A 20,285-nucleotide genomic window follows, 5' to 3' on the forward strand; every position below is an offset into this window, starting at 1 on the left:
AGTTTCAGAAAAGGTATCACTCCAAGGGATTGAAATTCTACTTCTGGCCAAATTTTGGGGAAATATGTGACATCTTTACCCCCCTTTTTGCATTATTTTATAGAAAATAAATGCAGATTGTTGCCATGGATACACCAAAAAAGAAATTATATTTTACCATTTTAACTACTGGATATCAAATCTATAGAAGATACTGATTACAAACATATGCAAATGTATGACACAAACAGTAAGCTTAATTTGTAAGAAAGCAAGGAAAAGGGGATGGTAAAATTTATGAGAGTAAATTTTTAAATTGTTTCCTAACTGTGTATTGCTACCTTATGGCATACTAACAAAGCTCAGAATTGAATAATTTAAGACTTTTCATACCACAAATCTATTGATATTTAGATTCTAAATCAACTACTTAGGGGACAAAGTGTTTAAGAATGACAATACATGTTAATTTATTGTTTACAGTCCTTAGCAACCAAAACTAGACATTTTGACACAAAGCTTATATTTGTACTCTATTGGCTTAACCCTTGCTTCTGAAGGATTGCGCTGTATATAGTAGCCTAAGTATTGAAAGCTTTGTATTTTTTCTTGGGAATATATCAAATTATTATTTTTATCAAGATTTCATGTTACATTTTGGCATATATTAAATGTATAGTTGATTCAGCTGTTAGAAAACGATTCCCTATTTCCAAGTTTTTTAATTAAGGCTTTGGTATGCCACACATAAAGATTAACATTTTCATGCTTTAAATTGCTAAATTTTGTACAATTTTGCATCTTCAGAGATCTAATTAAGATTTTCAACATTGAAAAACTTACACAAGAGGTATAGTTTTTAAAATTTTACCAAAAATTGAGGTAGAAATGAGATTTAACACTTTTGACTTGGCACCTTTCTTTAAATCAGTTTTTGTCGCATTTCAGTGTCAACTGCTAGCCTTCATAAAATATTAATTACTCAACCAATTTTCAAAAATAAAAGGCCATTTTACTCGTTTGAGCAAGCAGAACATAGAAAATTATTTAAAAGGGAGAATTTGAAAAAAATATTTACTATTAAGGTAGCAATACACAGTTAGGAGTGTGGTTTCGCATTTTGGCCCCTGTGGATTTTTCAAATATGAAAGTTATTGTGCAATAAAATTCATTTTTAGACAGCTGAGTGCTAATTTAGCCTTCAAAGGAGGTTTATAAGAACATCAAGAGTACTTTTTACATGTTTTATGGGCTATTTGCTGTTTGACTGTCCGTATTTTCATAGCTAGACCGGCCGTAGGTCCAGAAATTAGTGTAATGTTTACAAACACTTTTTTTCACCACGAAGTTTTTGACGCAATCTTGCAAAAAAATGAGAGTAAAGACATATGATTTTTATTTGATTTCCTGATAGATATATGTCACCAGTTTCAGAAAAGGTATCACTCCAAAGGATTGAAATTCTACTTCTGGCCAAATTTTGGGGAAATATGTGACATCTTTACCCCCCTTTTTGCATTATTTTATAGAAAATAAATGCAGATTGTTGCCATGGATACACCAAAAAGAAATTATATTTTACCATTTTAACTACTGGATATCAAATCTATAGAAGATACTTATTACAAACATATGCACATGTATGACACAAACAGTAAGCTTAATTTGTAAGAAAGCAAGGAAAAGGGGATGGTAAAATTTATGAGAGTAAATTTTTAATTTTTTTCCTAACTGTGTATTGCTACCTCATGTTATTACAAACTCGGTAATAAGTCTTATTCGGGGAAAAAAGGGGGGACGGGATTGTAGTTACGACAATTGGAACATATTTGCTGTCATCTGTGAAACTGATATTCCATAACGTTCAACCAACTCGTGATGGCGTCCGTAAAATTTAAGAAGGGATCATTTCAACTTCTCCACCTGGAATTCTTGATTTAATAGCTTCCTTGTGAGCAGCAACCCTCTATCAAGGAAATCATAATAGGAAATACAAGCCCTGGAATATCGTATCAACTGGGAGATCTATACACCGTATACAGGCGCTGATGGAATGTTGCTACATAGAAATGGAAAGTTCACAATTGGTAAGCTGAAATCATCTCTCTTGTCGTAAAGTTTTGTTTTCAACCGATCCGCATTGTTAATTTCTAGATGTAATTCAAAATGTGAGACAGACTTAACTGTATCTGCTGTATCCTTTATCTCAAGATCGATGGGATTGATGCGTTCAACATAGTCGCCAAAGAGGTAGGACCAATTTCCCCTGAATTTTTTTCACAGAAGAGCCAATTTCAAAAAGTGCTGAAAGAATAAAATTTACGATAAAATCAGGGCATTTACAAACAAAATAAATATTGGTTTTGATAAACAAAAAAAAATCAATAGTCTTGGCCATGATTATTGTAGGAATACCTTTTCAAGGTATGAAAATAGATGATGTGACGTGTTTTCGTATACTATAATTAGTATCTATCGGGCTATTTAAAAACATGATTTACCTAGCTAATCAAATGAAGAAAAAAAATCACGGGAAAATGGCCCTACCTCTTTTAAATTATTTAATGAGAGAGCATTATTTATATAGGGGAAAGTAAAGTTAAAAGGATAATGTTAACTTCTTTTCTTTCTTCCTAAGAAGTTCCTGTATGAAGTCATCAGCCTCATATGAATAAAGGAACAAGTTGGCAAGAAGAGGAGCACAGTTGGTTCCCATGGGAATGCCGAAATTGATGTTTTTGTTATGTGTTGATGGCACATTTTTTATTCAAATCAAATCAAATCAAATCAAATAGTTTATTGTCGTATAAACTTTACAGTTTGTGACCAACATGTATTAACACAATAATAAAATTGAGAATGGAAATGGGGAATGTGTCAAAGAGACAACAACCCGACCATAGAGCAGACAACAGCAGAAGGCCACCAATGGGTCTTCAATACAGCGAGAAACTTCCGCAACCGGAGGCATCCTTCAGCTGGCCCCTAAACAAATATGTATACATATATACAAACATATCAAACATACACAATAAAAACAGCATCAAAATTTATAAAAACAAACAAGCTGTTAAGAGTCCCCTGCCCTCAGTTCTAATGACTTTTTCAAGAAGAATCCTAACTTATTTGTTTGTAACGGCGTTGATGGATTTAGTAAATAATGATTTTTTTCTTCTTCATTTAAATTATTAAAGTTATTATTTTCAGTACATATGTGTTCAAAAAAGGCATTTCTTAGTGTCTTATTATAATCACAATAGAGTAAAAATGTTTCTCATCCTCTAATATTTTACATTTATTGTTTCTGTTTGATTTATTCACAACATGTATAGACTCTGGTCGATTAAGAGTTTGTCATATTGTATAAACACCGATCAATTATTGAAGACTGCATATTGCACGCTAGATGTCTTTTAGTGTTTGTGTCGTCGGATACTTTGTTAAATTTCCATATACCCCACATCTCTTGTATTCATATTAATTCCAAAACGAACTGATTTCTATAGTGGATGGGGTTTCTCCATTGATCATAGGTCTCTTTAAACGTATATGACCATCAGTAGCAGTAGAAAGTTAAGTCGAAGTTCCTTAATTTTTCCATTAGTCCATTGATTTTGGATGTTTTAAATGGTTGTTACTTGTTTGATTCCTCTCGATCTCGTCTGATATTTAATACAGCTTTTTTTGTGTCGTATTGTAGGTGGTGATTTGTAACACCTCAATAAGTATAAAAAATACACATTTACAAATCAAAATGTTTATATCAAAATAAGAAGATGTGGTATGATCGCCAATGAGACAACTCTCCATAAGAGACCAAATGACACAGAAATTATGCACATTTTCGTTTAAATGTGGAAATACTTTTTTTATTATTATTAAAGTGTAAAATATAAATTAAGTTATTAAAATGTGTAGCAAAAAAATGCTTCCTGAGAACGATTTATTGATTGGATAATATCTATATATCTAATTTTGTAGATTTATATATTATATATTTCTGTTATATTTGTGTATATTACTAGTAAGCTGTAAATTGGAAGTAAGAAATAATAAAAAAAAAAAAAGTTAACAAAAATTGTATTTGCATCTGTTTGACTTAAACGATACATTTATAAATAATGGCATACATGTTATGTTGAATGATTGTACGTAAACAAGTATTATATAAGTCACAATAGGTGTAATTGTGTAAGTAATCATGGATACTAAAACTTGTTGAAAGCAGCAAAATGGATCATACACAAGTGCATCGTACCTATGAAGTCTTCTCCTGGATACTATTTTAACAATGATAATTATATTTGAGCATACACATGTGTATGCATACATTACATCGATATTTGATGAAACAACATTTAAAAAAAGAGTTTAGCCTCTTTAAAAAAACAATTTCAGGCATTCCCTTGTCACCATCTTATGGTGTTTATATGTCTCAACTTGTTCGATTCGCTCGTGTATGTAACAACGTATTTGATTTCAACGAAAGAAATCTCTCAGACTGTATTACTGAAAAATTATTACACCAGGGTTTTCGATATCACAAACTAATCAAAACATTTACTAAATTTTATCATCGGTACAAGGACATCATTCGTAAATATAAACCAACATGCAGACATCTTATACGTTCAGGTATTTCACATCCAATATTTTATGGTAATATTCTTTAAAAAGCACAAAAAAGTCGGCATTCACCTCAAAAGCTAACCAAACCTTTAAACAGACTTATTCGGAAAGGATAAAGTTACGATACTGTTGTCAGGTCATTAAGGATTGCATATTTTGGTATTAATATTGATTCACTCATAGGGTCTTTGCATCGGAAATAAACACATTTATTCTAATACCAGTTGTTGGCACGATACGGGTTATGTTCTTCTCATATATTTTATGATGGTATGATACTAAACCCATAACGGGAGGGATTGTACTTGATTTTCATATGATGAAGACATAATCTTTCAATCAGCTTAATTGAGGTCTGGAGCTGGCATGTCAGTAACTGCTAGTAGTCCTTTGTTAATTTATGTATCATTGTCATTTTGCTTAGTTTCTTTTGTTACCTATTCTGACATCGGACTCGGACTTCTTTTGAACTGAGTTTTACTGTGCGTATTGCTATGTGTTTCTTTATTCTACATTGGCTAGAGGTATGGGGGGAGGGGGGAGATCTCACAAAACATGTTTAACCCCGCCGCATTTTTGCGCCTGTCCCAAGTCAGGAGCCTCTGGCCTTTGTTAATTTTGTATGTTTTTTTAATTTTAGTTCATTTATATGTTTTGGAGTTTAGTGTGACGTCCATTTTCACTGAACTAGTACACAATTTTTATTTAGGGGCCAGCTGAGGACCACCTCCGGGTGCTGGATTTTCTCGATGCGTTGAAGACCCATTGGTGGCCTTCGGCTGTTGTCTGCTCTTTGGTGGGGTTGTTGTCTCTTTGACAAATTCCCCATTTCAATTCTCAATTTTATTACTTTTAAAAAAATAATCAGTTACTTTCATCTAAGTCATTTGGTCACTTGTGGATAGTTGTCTCATTGGCAATCACAACACATTTTTTTCCATTTTTTCATATTGAAGGAGGCGGATTGTACACAAGCACTTGTCTCTGAAAAAATATTAAGGTATATATGTATTGTTTTCAGAGACACAGATTGTACTAGAGTTTACTGCCCATAAATTCTCCCATATATAAAAGTCCTGTCGTACTATGATTTATCTGTATGAATCTTAGGCAAAAGCAAACAAGTACTTTAAGTTACAAGACTTATTATTCTGAATTCTATCAAATCTTAGAAAAGTGCCCCGCTATAATATCAATTGCATGAGTGGAAGAGAAAACGTATTGAAATTTGAATTTAAAATTAATGAATTTAACAACGTTCAACCTGTCATAGATGATATATAACGAAGTGTTGTTTGCAACGTACGTACACAGAGTTTGTAATTACCCCAGCACTTGACTTGGAATTAACTTCCGGACTTTGACCACACGTGGCTGTGTATTTATACATCCACCACAGTTAAACGAAATTCTCTTTATCAGAGAATGTTGTAAACTATGGTACTTTCACACAAAGAGACTGGAAAACTCTCTTATTATAGTTAACATCACCGGTTATACTGGGGATAAAATATATTCTTACATCCATGCGGGATCCTTTTTTTAGCTCCATTGTCATTGTGTGTTTACTTGACGGTTTTAATTCATTTCATTTGACTGAGTCTGATAGTTCTACACCAGATAAATGACAATTTGAAGCACTTTCAAGGTTGTGATCTATCATTCTACGGTCGAAAATTAAGGTGCCAGATATAATTATAAGGCATGTTGCTAGATGGAAGATAATCTGCCTTTGTCAGGACAATTTTATAATTTGGATACGTAACGTTCATAATGATCTGAGGACCATGTCTTGATCGTACACCTGTATTATTAGTGCACGGTTTAATCAATGTTATAGTATCATGTGCACGCACTCGCTGTTTACTAGTCTTTAGTCAAAGCACTGAAATTACAACGTTACCAATATTTCCGTAGACCCTAATCTTACTTAAGGGTCCCTGGTGTGGTATTGTGTCAAATGCTTTGGTAATATCTACCAAAAGCTTATCAAGAGGACCACTGATCTGACAACTGATTGTATTGTGCAAATCGGTATACAGTTTGCTTGTTGCTGTCTCTAATCCTCGTTAGATTACTAGTATATGTTCTCAAAATTTCAAAAATTCACGTTTTATAAATAATTGAGGCGTCAATGGCGATATATTGTGGTGTTCAGAAATTGAAACAATTAAGAATTTTGCTTTGAATAGTTGATTGAAAGAAAGTGTGCCTACTTTCGAGATGATTGACACATGTTGTCATTGGCTATATTGATAAAATAACCACTATTTAATTACCTCTACATGCTCTATGTATATTGAAAATTTACACTTCAAACAGGATTAATTAAATATTCAAATACAGAACAGAGACACCTTAGTTCGGTGATGGAATACATGACTTGTATGTAAATGACTGAATAATCGATCTGTCAACTACAAAGAAAGACAATTCAAAAGATAAATTGTAGAAGTTGATTAAAAAATTACTGGTAACTGGTAACTTCGAATTCGTTTCGTTTGTTTTTTTGATTGTTTGTTTGTTTGTTTGTGGGGTTTCCTTGTGTGTAATAACATCTGTTTTGCAGTGAAACAAAAGCATTTGTACTATATTTCAGTAACTGAAAGTAAACCCTCGATATTCATAAAGCATTTTTGTTCTTAACCTAATCTGGCGAGTTCTCGGTTAATTTTGATTATGTGTTGCGCGGTAATGGTGTTATAGCACTGTCAAAAGTTAAGGCGTGGATGGACCGCTCACAAATTGTATATGATTATTCCAACCATTTTATTAGCCTGGCCCGAGCCAGACGTCTGAATATTTTTATACATATATGTGTAGGACTCTAATGTGCGATGGTACTCTAAAGTGCGATAGTCACGCTAAAGTGCGATGGTATATGCTAAAGTGCGATGGTGTCAAACGCTAAAATGCGATGGACTGGTGTCAAACGCTAAAGTGCGATGGTATGACACGCTAAAGTGCGATAGTATAGCACGCTAAAGTGAGATGGTGTAACATGAATGGGGTTCATGCAATGGTTTTCGTTTGTTTCTGTGTTCCTATTAATGTAGTTTTTCGTTTATTGTTATGTTTATTAATCAAGCCGTTGTCTTTCTCTTCTTATTTGTTTTACAATGGACATTATGTGGCCCTATGTATATATAATATATAGATTGCTATGCGGCGTAGGCTAAGGCTCCACGTTAAAGGCCATAGTTATTAGTTGCATATATCAACGACATTTGGTCTTGGGTTTATATGTGTCTCATTTTTTTATTCAAAGTACGATAGTTGTCAAAAAAGTGTAATGGGTACATTGCAGTTGCTAGTATATACGTTCAAGTTAGAATACTCTACGGTGCCTACAAATGCTCCGCGTTAAAGGCCATGCGGTAACCTATAGTTGCTTACATTAATGACATTTGGTCTATCTGGTCGTTAGGTTACTGTCTAGTTGACGTATATCCATATTTTTAACAAAAATAACAAACCATATTGAAAAAAAAATGTTTCATAGAATGATTCCATTAGAAAGTAAAAAGAAGACTTTATTTCACGCAAGTTCATAACATCTGATTACAAACATAGAAGAAGCTGCTAAATTAAAATTGGACGAATTTAATTCCTCAACATCCAAGTGAGCCATCTCCAGAATCTCCTTTTCCTCTAGAGTTAAACTATATTTTGTAACCTTAACATGAACAGTAGAAATACTAAAATTATTTTAGAATAAATGATCAAATGATCATGCGTATGATCGTCCTGAAGCTGCTAAAGAAGCTGAAACACTAGCAGTTTCTGACATAGTATTTCCAAAACAAGATGTAAAAAAGGCAGCTAGAAATTCCGTTACAAAAAAATGGCAACGCAGATGGGAAAACAGCAATGCTGGACGTCATTATTTCAGATTTCATCCTAAAGTTAAAAATAAGAGTAAAAAAAGACTTCCCGTCAAAAAAAATGTACAACATAATCAACAGTTTACGAACAGGTTATTCCAAATTAAATGCATACCAATTAACAATAAACCAGCACATCAACTCTGAAACCTGTGATCACTGCAAACAAAAAGAAAATGTACAACACTACCTTTTTGAATGTGATCTGTATTCAGATGCTAGAGACAAATTATTTCATCAAATCTACTTCACAACAGGACATATTCCAACAGATTTATACAATTTATTAACAATCAATTTGCCAAATGCAGAAAATATCACTCAGCGGAGTACATAGAGGAAACAAACCGTTTTAGTGGATAATTTAATACATTTTTTTTTTTTTTATTTTTCATGTCATTTCAATAACCTGATTAACCATTTTTTTTCTTTTTTTTTTTTTTTTTTCTTAGTACATTTTTTCTTTAATATTTTTTAAAAGCACCACCTACAATATCAAAGTACAAAGGAGAAACTACATTAGTGATTATAATTTTACAAGAGAGGATTTACAAGAGAGTTTACCCTGTCATCACGACAAAGATTGAAGATTGAAGTCCAGTATATGCATGGGCTATTTGCCACTGTACGTTCAACAAGCAACAATAAGTTTATATTACTTTATCAATTAATTTTACCGAACTACTGAAAAATATGGTTTTCAAAGTGTTTCATACACATCGTCACTATTAAGGTAATCCGCTTTTTCATTTTTGTTGATTTCCATTGTTGTCGGGAAAACGCACTTTAACGTATTGAGCCATCGGACTTTAGCGTGTTCCATTTAATAACACAGACCATTGTACTTTAGCGTATCAGATCATCGCACTTTAGCGTAGACCATAGCGTTTTAGCGTCCCCCAAACTCCATACAGCGTTATCGTTCGGGTCATACTTCCCGTTCTCTACAAAGAAGCGTAGCCAGATGTCACCACTGTTTCGGAGTTTGAGCGTCCCCATCGCACTTTAGAGTCCTACATATGTATAGATATTTACTAACCTAAGCTGATAACAAAATTACAAGTTTGAAGAAGACGAAAACTGGACAAAACTTATTTAATCTGTATGACGACGAACTCAAAATATACAAGGCTCTAAACATCATGTATATGAAAGAAGATTAAAGAGACATCATTGTTTTCTATGACTATGTTTACTTTAGAAATTAATTATGATGATCCCAGATCAATTTGGTCAATAAAATGATAATAAATAGTTAATAAATAGATATATATATATATATATAGTGTCCCTTCTTATAAACAAGTTTATTGTTACATTCACTTTTGGCTAAATGTTTAAAAATGACAATTGGAGCTTTCGTCTATATATAATCTCGTCCGTATCTCTATGTTGCAGTCATAAATATTCCTGTCTCTTTCTAACTGTATCTTTTTTATATATAGATGTTGACGTCAAATTTCGTATTTTAATCTTATCATGCTAAAGGCTAAGTTGAAAATACAATGAACAGCAGAAAATTGAATGTCAATTTTTTAAACAATAAAATGAAAACATAAATAGATCATTTGCAAGACAAAACATCAACTAGTGTCGGAAGATATTTTTTGCACATTTTTTTTATCCTGACATTCTCTGATCGCAAAATAATTTTATGTGAACATTTTTCAGACTCTCAAATGATTGATGTATTTTGTCTGACATTTAAATGTTAATTCCGGCTTTACCTTGTTTTCATTATCCGTTCAAATAGGATTAATATCAGGAGATAGTGATGATCTTGGGGTTTTTTGTTGTTTCTTTTTTTTTTTTGCCAGTAACACATTTCTTTCTGAGATTAAAGTATGTTTTTATGACACGCAGTCTCAATTTGGAATAATAAAACCACATGACAAAAGACAACAACTGAAAATGTTCCTGACTTGAGACAAATGCGATTATAAACATCAATTAGTGGAATAACTATATGTACACGGAAAAAACTCAATAAAAATGAGTTCAGAAAAGGAAAATACTGATATAGAAGACAACTAACACACAATAAAAAGTAAAACAATGATATTGTATATCGTGTCAAAAATGCTCGATATTTCCTGGGACTATTATTATAGTTAGTATAATAGTCCCAGATATTTCTGACAGCAATTTCAAAGTTATTATTCTGCTGATATAAAATAATTCCGTCCTACCCTCTAATACTGGCGGTTGTAATACTAAATAGATTACGTAAAGAAACCTCATAAACATTCCAGGAAGATACTTTGTTTGTGTGTGCAGTGCCAGAAGATAATTTGAAGTTCCGTTACGGAATATCTGTTTCACAGGTGACGACGGATATGTCCCAATTGTCGAAACCACAATCAAGTCCTCTTTTCCTCGAATGTGATCGACCGAATTAGACTTATCACCGAGTTTGTGAGTTTGTGCTTATGTAAGCAACACAACGGGTGCCACATTTGGAGCAGGATCTGCTTACTCTTCCAGGGGACCCGAGTTCACCCCCGGTTTTTGGTGGAGTTCGTGTTTCTCAGTCTTTTGTTTTGTTTTATTTTATATACTGTTGTTTGTCTTTTGATCATTTTTCGTCTATTAAGAAAAATAAACTGTGGAAACACAGATATCTCTTGCCTGTATGTAATTTTTATAGAAAAATGCATATGTCGAAATTAAAACAGCAATACTTTGAACTTTAAAATATGCAAAATATTCAATTGAAAGTAAATGAATCATGACTGAAGGTACAGTGCCAAATAGTTTCTGTGGAAATAAGATATTCCAAAGCTTATACAACTGCATACCAAATATCATTGATTTATGATAAGTCAGCTCCCCTTAAACTGATCTAATCACAAACTTTAACATGTAAACTATGCTAAAGTTTCAAAGACCATGACTTAGATTACAGGGCCATGCAAATAATCCCCATTGAAATGAGATGTGCCAAAACTTGTACAGCTGCATACCAAATATAACTGACTTATCATTATTGGTTTCTTTAAAAACTGAACTAAACACAACCTTTAACATGTAAAGTATTCAAAGTCAATAGACCATGACTGCAGGGCTGGGACAAATAATCTCCATGACATTTAGATGTGCCAATGCTTATACAACTGCATACCAAATATCATTGATTTACCATAAGTGGTTCTCCCTAAACTGACCTAAACACAAATTTTAACAAATTGTTGATGACGCTGCCACCACCATAAACTGCATTCCTAAGTCTTGCTTTTTGACTCTGTCAAGGCGAGACAAAAATAAGGGCAATTACAAAACTTTCAAATTTTGTGAATAATGATACTGTAACAAGAGGCTCATAGTAGCCTGAAAGGCTCACCTAGTAAAAACATGCCATGTAGATATTTATTTTTCGCCTTTTCGAATATTCAGCTTTTTGAGTGCTCAAGTGTAGGCAAAGCCATTGAACTATTTTTGGTTTAAGGTTGGTTTTGTTTTGTTCAGAAGTTTAAGATTTGAAGATACTTGACCAAAAAAAATAATAGGTTCAAAAATTTTCTATTACTGCAATTACTTCAATAAATGGTAATTTGCTGTTTTGGTCATGTGACTTACATGTATTTATAAATTTTGCCTTGATGATTATTTTTGTTTTAAACAGTTTTTCTATGTAAATTTCAGTTTTCATAACAACAGAGAACTATGCCAAAATTAGTCAAAAACCAAAGTTTTTGTTACATTTTGTATATAGATCAGGCCATTAGTTTTCTCGTTTGAATTGTTTCACTATATCATTTCAGGGCCTTTTATAGCTGGCTATGAGGTATGGGTTTTGCTCATTGTTGAAGGTTGTAAGGTGGCCTATAGTTGCTACATCATTTGATCTTTGGTGGAGAGTTGTCTCATTGGCAATCATACCACATCTTCTTATTTTTACATAGTGTTACAGAATTTGCTCTCCCAAAAAATGTTCAGGGACAAGGAGTGAAAACCTACATCTTTTGACTTTAATAAAATTAGCTTTTATACATTATCATTCATTCTTTATTCTAGCTGATCATGTCTATACATCAAGTATACGGATTCATACAACAACTAAAATCTGAATATTATACAACTGTATAAATAATCTATATTTTCCTAACAATGACCAAGGTTGACCAAGGAGTTCAGTGCATTTTAGTTTAATATACTAAAGAATGGAAAACTGTGTTGAAATTTTGAATAATACAGAATAGTTGATGGTGACTTCCTACTTAGTATGAATTCATCATGTTCATATTCTGAAGTATTCTGTCGCTGTCTTTCAAACAGATGTCAAGGCTTAAAAAGTTCTCATTGCTGAACCTTAACAGTTTTATTTTTCAAAGCTTGACTTTTAAATAATTAGATCTTAAAGATTTGGAATCAAATAAATTCTGGTTATCATTCCCAATGGTGTACACCATGCAACAATGTTGTGTTTCATGAACTACATCCTAAACAATTTCCAACTAATAGCATAACACTGTTTTCATTTTGGTGTACAAAAAATAAAACTACCTTTAATTCTCTAAACTCTGAAACAGCCAATTAGTTGGTCTTGTTGTACACTTTGTGTTGTCTATTTAAGTTTATAATGCTATTTATTATATATTTGCATGCATAGATAAGATTTTTACAAATTCAAAAAATATCCTTTTTTTTGCAAACTTGTCATTATTGAGAATCAAATGTTATCATGGTTACACAAAAAAAAATATGGAATGTTTCAGACATAATATTATCTCACTCATCTAATGACTAACAGTTATCATGTTTTTAAAAAATCTGTTTATCTTATATTTGGATTTCCCTAATAAGTTTACCTATCTATACCTTTTACATACAACATAAACACTCTCACATACAAAATATATTTCTACATAAATCAACACATTAACTTTTGACTATATACAACTTCATGAAAGTATCAAGATGGAGAACACTTATAAAAGCTCTGCTTGTTTTATAAATTAGTTATTTTGTAGTACATCATGTATTTTATCTTATGCATATTCACTCCAATCTTTTCCTATTCATAATTCATTATATAGAAGTCATGTATATGTTTTTTTTTAAATATATCAATCAAAATTATCAGCTTTAATTTGTAAAGATCATTTTTTATCTAAAATAAATATCCTAGAATATTCTCCCAAATGTATGTTTTGCTATTTTCATGTATCATTCTAGTTCTGGAGATACATGTATGAACATGAAGAGAATTGGGTATAGTTGAATGAGATGGTAAACCAACAACAAAAAAAACAAAATAAAAGGAAACAGGACATTTACTGATGTTCAAATGTCATTTATTTATTTTGAAAATAAATACGAATCAAAACAAAAAAGGGGGTATTTGATTGAACCCCAAACATAGCAAGACTTTGAGAGTCTACAGGGGGAGCATTTCCTGCTCTACATGCATTACCATCTTGTGAATCTAGACTCAGATAAAATGTCAAGATAGGGAATAGGACACAGTCGGTAAATCAATATAATTATCAGACTACCAAATCATGAACATCTAAAGGTCACTTTATCATGTTTATGACCTTGAACAGTAAGCATCAATATACAGATCTTTCAACATTACAAAGTTTTAATTTATGACTTTGCAATGCAGTCAATTTTTAATCATGTAAACATGGTAAAGTTATAGGAGGAAATTCTGAAAGTATGATTTTTTAAGAGAACAGAATAAAAAAAATATCACGAATATTATTCACTTTTAAATATGATAAACATATATAATGAATTTCTGTGTAAAGATTAATAGGATTTTACAATGCTAAGAAGGTTACAAAATGTGTATTTTTTTACAACTACAATGTACATGTAAATGGTATAATTACTTATGACAATGTAATTTCAATGATACATGTCCAGCATCAAATTATTCATCATATATTTTCATTTGATCCTTTCTTATACTAGTTTCTTGGTGTCCATTATAAAGATCCATCCAATTGCTTATCAAGATTCATATTTTTAATTAATTATATTACTAGATCTAGCATTCATTCTTTGTTGAAAACAGGAAAAGAAAAAGAAGAGGACATATATCCCTGCAGCTATAAAACAGTTGAGCCCAGCTTGTTCATATTTCTCATGTAGATATGATTGTGTGTGGTTATGGTGTTCCCAGTCTTCTTCTGTTAATGGAATGTCTTCAAACAATGCAGGACTGTGTATTCTGAAGAATACACCTAACAAGGCCTGAAAGTATAAACACGCAAAATGACTAATAATTCAATACAATGAAAAGGAGATTATAATGGAATAATGTCTCTATGAGAAAGAGACCCCAAAGCATACATTCATCCAAATTAGACATCTAAATTAAAACCACTATACTTCATGGCTCATGTTCAACCAATGAAAAGTGTACAATATCTTAACAAGTGGTGAATGTATTAACAAAATTCACCAAGTTATTGATCAACACCTGTCACATGATTCCTTAACAGAATCAACCAAAGCACTTAAGGTTAAAGATTGGAGTGAATTAGCAGTGTAAGGCAATATTTGGAATTAGAGATATATTATTTTGTCCAAATATATACAATTGTAGTTGGTTCAAATATTCTACAAATATAGCCTTCGTATGAGGTCGATACGAGGATATATCGACCTGAAAGAAGTATATTGACTAGGGACGAAGTCCAAGGTCGATATATCCTCGTATCAACCTCACACAAAGGCTACAATTGTTATATTATAATTGTCAATAAGCCAGAAGTAGAACACCAATTCGTTTGATGGGTTGTTTTGAATGTGTCTAAAAATATAGCTAAACATGTAATAAAATTGAGAATGGAAATGGGGAATTTTTAAAAAAGACAACAACCTGACCAAAGAGCAGTAAACAGCCGAAGGCCACCAATGGGTCTTCAACACAGCGAGAAAATCCTGCACCCAGAGGCAGTCTTCAGTTAGCTATAGCCCCTAAACAAAAACGTGTACTAGTTCAGTGAAAATGGATGTCATACTAAACTCCAAAACACATGCATATATATATATGTGACTCTTTCTAAATAAATAAAATCAGTTGGAAATTGGAATGTACCATGTGTACACAATAATATTATAATTATATACAAATGGAGATAACTCCAATTTTAATATATAGCCTTTAATAGCTATTTTTAGAACAAAGAAATTCACTTCTGTCATTTTCAATAAAAGAATTTCTGCACAAGTATGGTTACATGTATACACATAAATACTTCTTGTACATCATTTTGTCATTTTATTCTGAGCATATTCATAAAATTTGCCTTGTACATGTACTTGTAACATAATTTTGAAGGACTTCAGAAGTATGGTGATTGCATTCAACTACAATTTAAAATCATGAAAATGATACAATGACTAACTATGGTCCTCCCATAATAATTGCAGGAACTGGTGACCGACTTGCATGTATTTCCAGAAATACCAAAAATAACATTTTTTGTTAACATGGTCAAATGGTTAAGGAATTAAGTTTATAATGTTACTACAATTATTTTGGGACTGCCAGCAATATTTAGGTGTGTTCAGTGTCTATAAATGATTTACATGATAAAGTAGACTTATCTTCAAAATAGTAAAATACATGTAAATCCCATTCAATGATCATGGTGATTTCTGCCTTTGGACATTGCATTATCAAATATTCAAATCGTGCATATATATCGAACATGTTGAAAACAACTTAGGTCATGTTGGTTGTGGCCTTGTCTGATTTTGAAGGTTTTAAGAGAAAAGTTGATACAAACAATTAATTTAATGACCTTTAAATGTTTTTGTACATTGCATTAACACTTTAATAAATTGCTTCGCTGAGCGCAGCTGGTTAAGACCGCAGAGGTCCAACCCTGAACAGTTGGGGCAAAAAATGGACACAATATTCGCGCTTGATACAGGTCTGAATTTGGATTGTAATTAAATATTTGACACATAAAAGGTTTCTGACACAGAATAACTGTAGTCAAAGAACTTAGAATTGGTTATATGATTTGAATTTATATTCAATTTTTTGCTGGTGTGAATTGACTCCCTCCCCCCATAAAAAAAAAAAAAATTTACCCCCCTTTTTTTTTTTGCTTTTGTGCAATACACTATGCTGTTGCATTCGCTCCCAATACACATTCGCACCCTACAAACCTATAAAAAGGGTGCGAACGGACCAAGGGTGCGAACGTGTGGGGTGCAAATGTGAAAGGGGGTGAATGTGAATGGGAGCGAATGTGATTATGGGCGAATGGACCCGGATTCGTACTGCCTTCAACAATGAGAAAAAATGCATATCGTATAGTCCGCTAAAAAGCATTGATTTCAAGATTCAAAAAGCCCAGAAATCTTAATCATGTGCAAAAAAAATTATACAGAAGTACTTCGAGAAATATCTAGTAGAAACAGACTATGATGTTGTTATTTATGTATTATTGTCACTTTGTTTATTTTCTTTTGTTTCCTATTCTGACATCGGACTCAGACTTCTCTTATACTGAGTTTTACTGTACGTACTGTTGTGCGTTTGTTTTTTCTACATTGGCTAGAGGTATAGGCATGATAGGGGAGGGTTGAGATCTCATAAAACATGTTTAACCCCGCCTCATTTTTGCGCCTGTCCCAAGTAAGGAGCCTCTAGCCTTTGTTAGTCTTGTATCATTTTTAATTTTAGTTTCCTGTGTATAATTTGGAGTTTAGTATGACGTCCATTATCACTGAACTAGTATACATATTTATTTAGGGGCCAGCTGAAGGACGCCTTCGGGTGCAGGAGTTTCTCGCTACATTGAAGACCCATTGGTGGCCTTCGGCTGTTGTCTGCTCTATGGTCGGGTTGTTGTCTCTTTGACACATTCCCCATTTCCATTCTCAATTTTATGAAAAAGTGTAAACATCCATTGATCGTAACAAAAGTGGTGTCAAGTTTGAACCTAAAGATCAGGATTGGGATTTTGTTCTGACTATTAAGCTGAAGGATAGATGGATAACGCAAAAATGGGTTGTTTGGTCAATGAAATGGACAGTCTACTGACAGTTGAGTTAAGGAAGATATATATGGCAGTCTGACAAGAAGATTATCCAGATATCCGTTTAACCAAGTTTACATTATTTTTATCTATTTTGATTAGCAATGATTTTACCCAAATACTTACCAACATCACAACACCCCAAATACTAAGTACTGTACAACAAATGGACAGCTTTGGTCCACAAATTGGACACGAAACCATTTTCAAGAAAGTTTGTCGATTATCATATGATTTTGATGGGCGTGATGATCCACATGCAAATCAATATATATTTATTTCTTTTAATGATAAAAAATATTTGATATATTCTTTGAATGATTTTGACATTCATAATGAACAAAAAATGTAAAGATCAATATATGCTATGATGATTTAGATGAAATCGAATAAAATTACTTCGAAAAATTTGTTTCATAATACTACTCAAACCTTATGACGGGTGTAGTTATGTCACTATTACGGAACGGATCTTTTAATTGACATATCTCGATCAGTTACAGAGATATTCACAATAGTATATTACTCCCTGGAACTCAACTGTTCAACGTGGTAGAATATCTTTTTTTTCTAAGTATGAAAAAAGAAATAAGTGATTTTTCTTTTATTTTCCGCTTTGATAGCTCTTCGTTATTTTCATTAAACGGAGTTGTTTACGGTTTATAGCTTATATCTTAGTCTTTACAAACATAAACGTTTATACCCAGAGACATATGATAATATCGTCAGTGGCGTAAAAGTAGACTGCAAAAAAGGGGTTAAATTACTAAAAGTGACAAGCGAAAAATCCAACTATACTAATAATAAACAAACAATTGCTTGCATTCACTTCATTTGAACTCTAGTGGATAGTTGTCTCCGATTGGCAATATAAATACCACATCTCCTTATTTTCATAAACCTGAGCTCTAATGATTTTCATTTCATATTTTCAATAAAATAATGTTTGCAAAAAAGTTTGGCGTGGGGCTATAAACATATAGTCCCCCTCCCCAATCTCACATGATACGCCAGTGATAGCATTAATACTATAATCTATTTCATCGGGGGGGGGGGGGGGGGGCATTTGTGCATACCATTAAAAGCTTTAATTTGTACCTGAAATAAATTCATATAAAGATAAGACTCTAATTGGTTTTTTTTATCTAATTAACGGTTGCTGGTTTTTTTCCGGCTGGGTCCCCTTTTCTAGAAACGTTAAATGGGATTCGAAACCACGACCACGGTTTGTACTGAATATTTGCATATCATATTAAGCAAACGACACATGCAGGGAACTCATTCCATAGTACATATTTTTCTACTATTATTTGTTTAATAAAATTTTGCATTTTGGTGGTTCATTATGGTGGAAAGTGTTAAAATTCATGCTTTTGTTAACGTTAAAACCTGAAAAAAGCTCAATCGCTGCAAATGTTCTGTATTCCCTATCCTTATGCGTCTTCAAAATCATAGAACGATTAGTCAACATCAAAAAAATATCTGTCGGTTTGATTTTTCTTTCTAATTAGGAGACGACTTGTGCAGATACTATAAGATTAGATACAGATAAGAAACAATAATCAAACCGATGTTCTCTACCACTTGATTCCCCAAAAGAACTAAATTCTTATGGAACCCCAGCTGTTGAGAGGACATTCGCCATTCACAAATTAATATTACTGATGGCTGGTTATAGATATATTTTGAAATGTCAATTTACAAAATAGGACATATAACAAATATACAATTTAAAGATTGTTATTATAGGTTAAATGGTTTTAACCTGATACGAATAAAGGAACAAGTCAGCAGCAAGAGGAGCACAGTTGCACATGAATACCGACTGCGTGCTGAAAATCACGTTCACCAAGTATAACGCTTTAATGTGTTGTCAACAACAACAAAAATAAACATATTGATATCAGTTTCAGAGAACTTTTAGTTTGAATCAGAGATAATTTTTAGAAAAGTTTGATGTGTCCCTTGCTATATAAAACAAGATATTTTAATATACAAAGGATATATTATTTAAATGATGAAAAAAAGTTACACAAATTGTCAAGTTCAATCTACTAATGGTGCATAGTACTTGGGATGGGAATATGTGATTGGTTGGGCGCAGATAGTCCTCACTTCATCCAGTCCGGAACGAACATAAATATTAAAATTCCTTGAAATGTCCATTTATAGTGTATATTTTGTTACAAGTTTTATTACTTAAAAGGAATTGTATCGACTACAAGACTATATTATATGTCACAGTCCGATTTACGGCCGAAATACAGTTTTATTGAATGGAAATTAAAATTTATGTTTGATATGATAATTATGTTGGCTTCAAATCAAATCAACTGAGAGTTCTAAATGGTCGAGTGCTGGGTGATCTCTTTTGCACCTTTATTTGGCATAATAGGTTTTTGTTGTTCTGTATAAGAAAGTATCCTTGACCAAATATTGTATAACCCTCAGATTTTATACCTGCTAAGTCTGATACTCATTGTAAATTAGAATTAGAACTGCTACATACTGTAACAAAAACGGCCGTTTAATAAAACTTGTTGCTATACACTAGAACATGCCATAAAAAGAAAGCCATGAAACAAACATATAGTACCATTACAAACAATATAGATTGGTACAGAATAAGTAAGAAAATGACACAAAGACAACCCACAACAATACTGGAAATTTACAAATGACTTGGAGTAATAGAGAAATATTCTGCCATAGATTCGTCTACATAGTTTTCTCACTTTCATAATCTGAATAATTTAAAGATAGATTCAAGACTCGATTGGAAGAA

At 32.4% G+C, this 20,285-nt stretch overlaps 1 protein-coding gene across 1 annotated transcript; it reads right to left on the minus strand.

The window, feature by feature from the left end:
- Window positions 1–14,465: 14,465 nt before the first annotated feature.
- LOC127706638 (ribonuclease kappa-A-like) lies at window positions 14,466–17,704 on the minus strand. The gene is made up of 2 exons (XM_052211292.1): window positions 17,627–17,704; window positions 14,466–14,693 (listed from the first exon to the last, which is right to left on the minus strand). Exons 1-2 carry the CDS (start codon window positions 17,702–17,704, stop codon window positions 14,466–14,468), a joined length of 306 nt encoding a protein of 101 aa, XP_052067252.1.
- Window positions 17,705–20,285: the final 2,581 nt, after the last annotated feature.

The sequence above is a fragment of the Mytilus californianus genome, unplaced genomic scaffold (genome assembly GCF_021869535.1).
Source record: "Mytilus californianus isolate M0D057914Y unplaced genomic scaffold, xbMytCali1.0.p SCAF_6, whole genome shotgun sequence".
NCBI classification, from domain to species: Eukaryota; Metazoa; Mollusca; class Bivalvia; order Mytilida; family Mytilidae; genus Mytilus; species Mytilus californianus.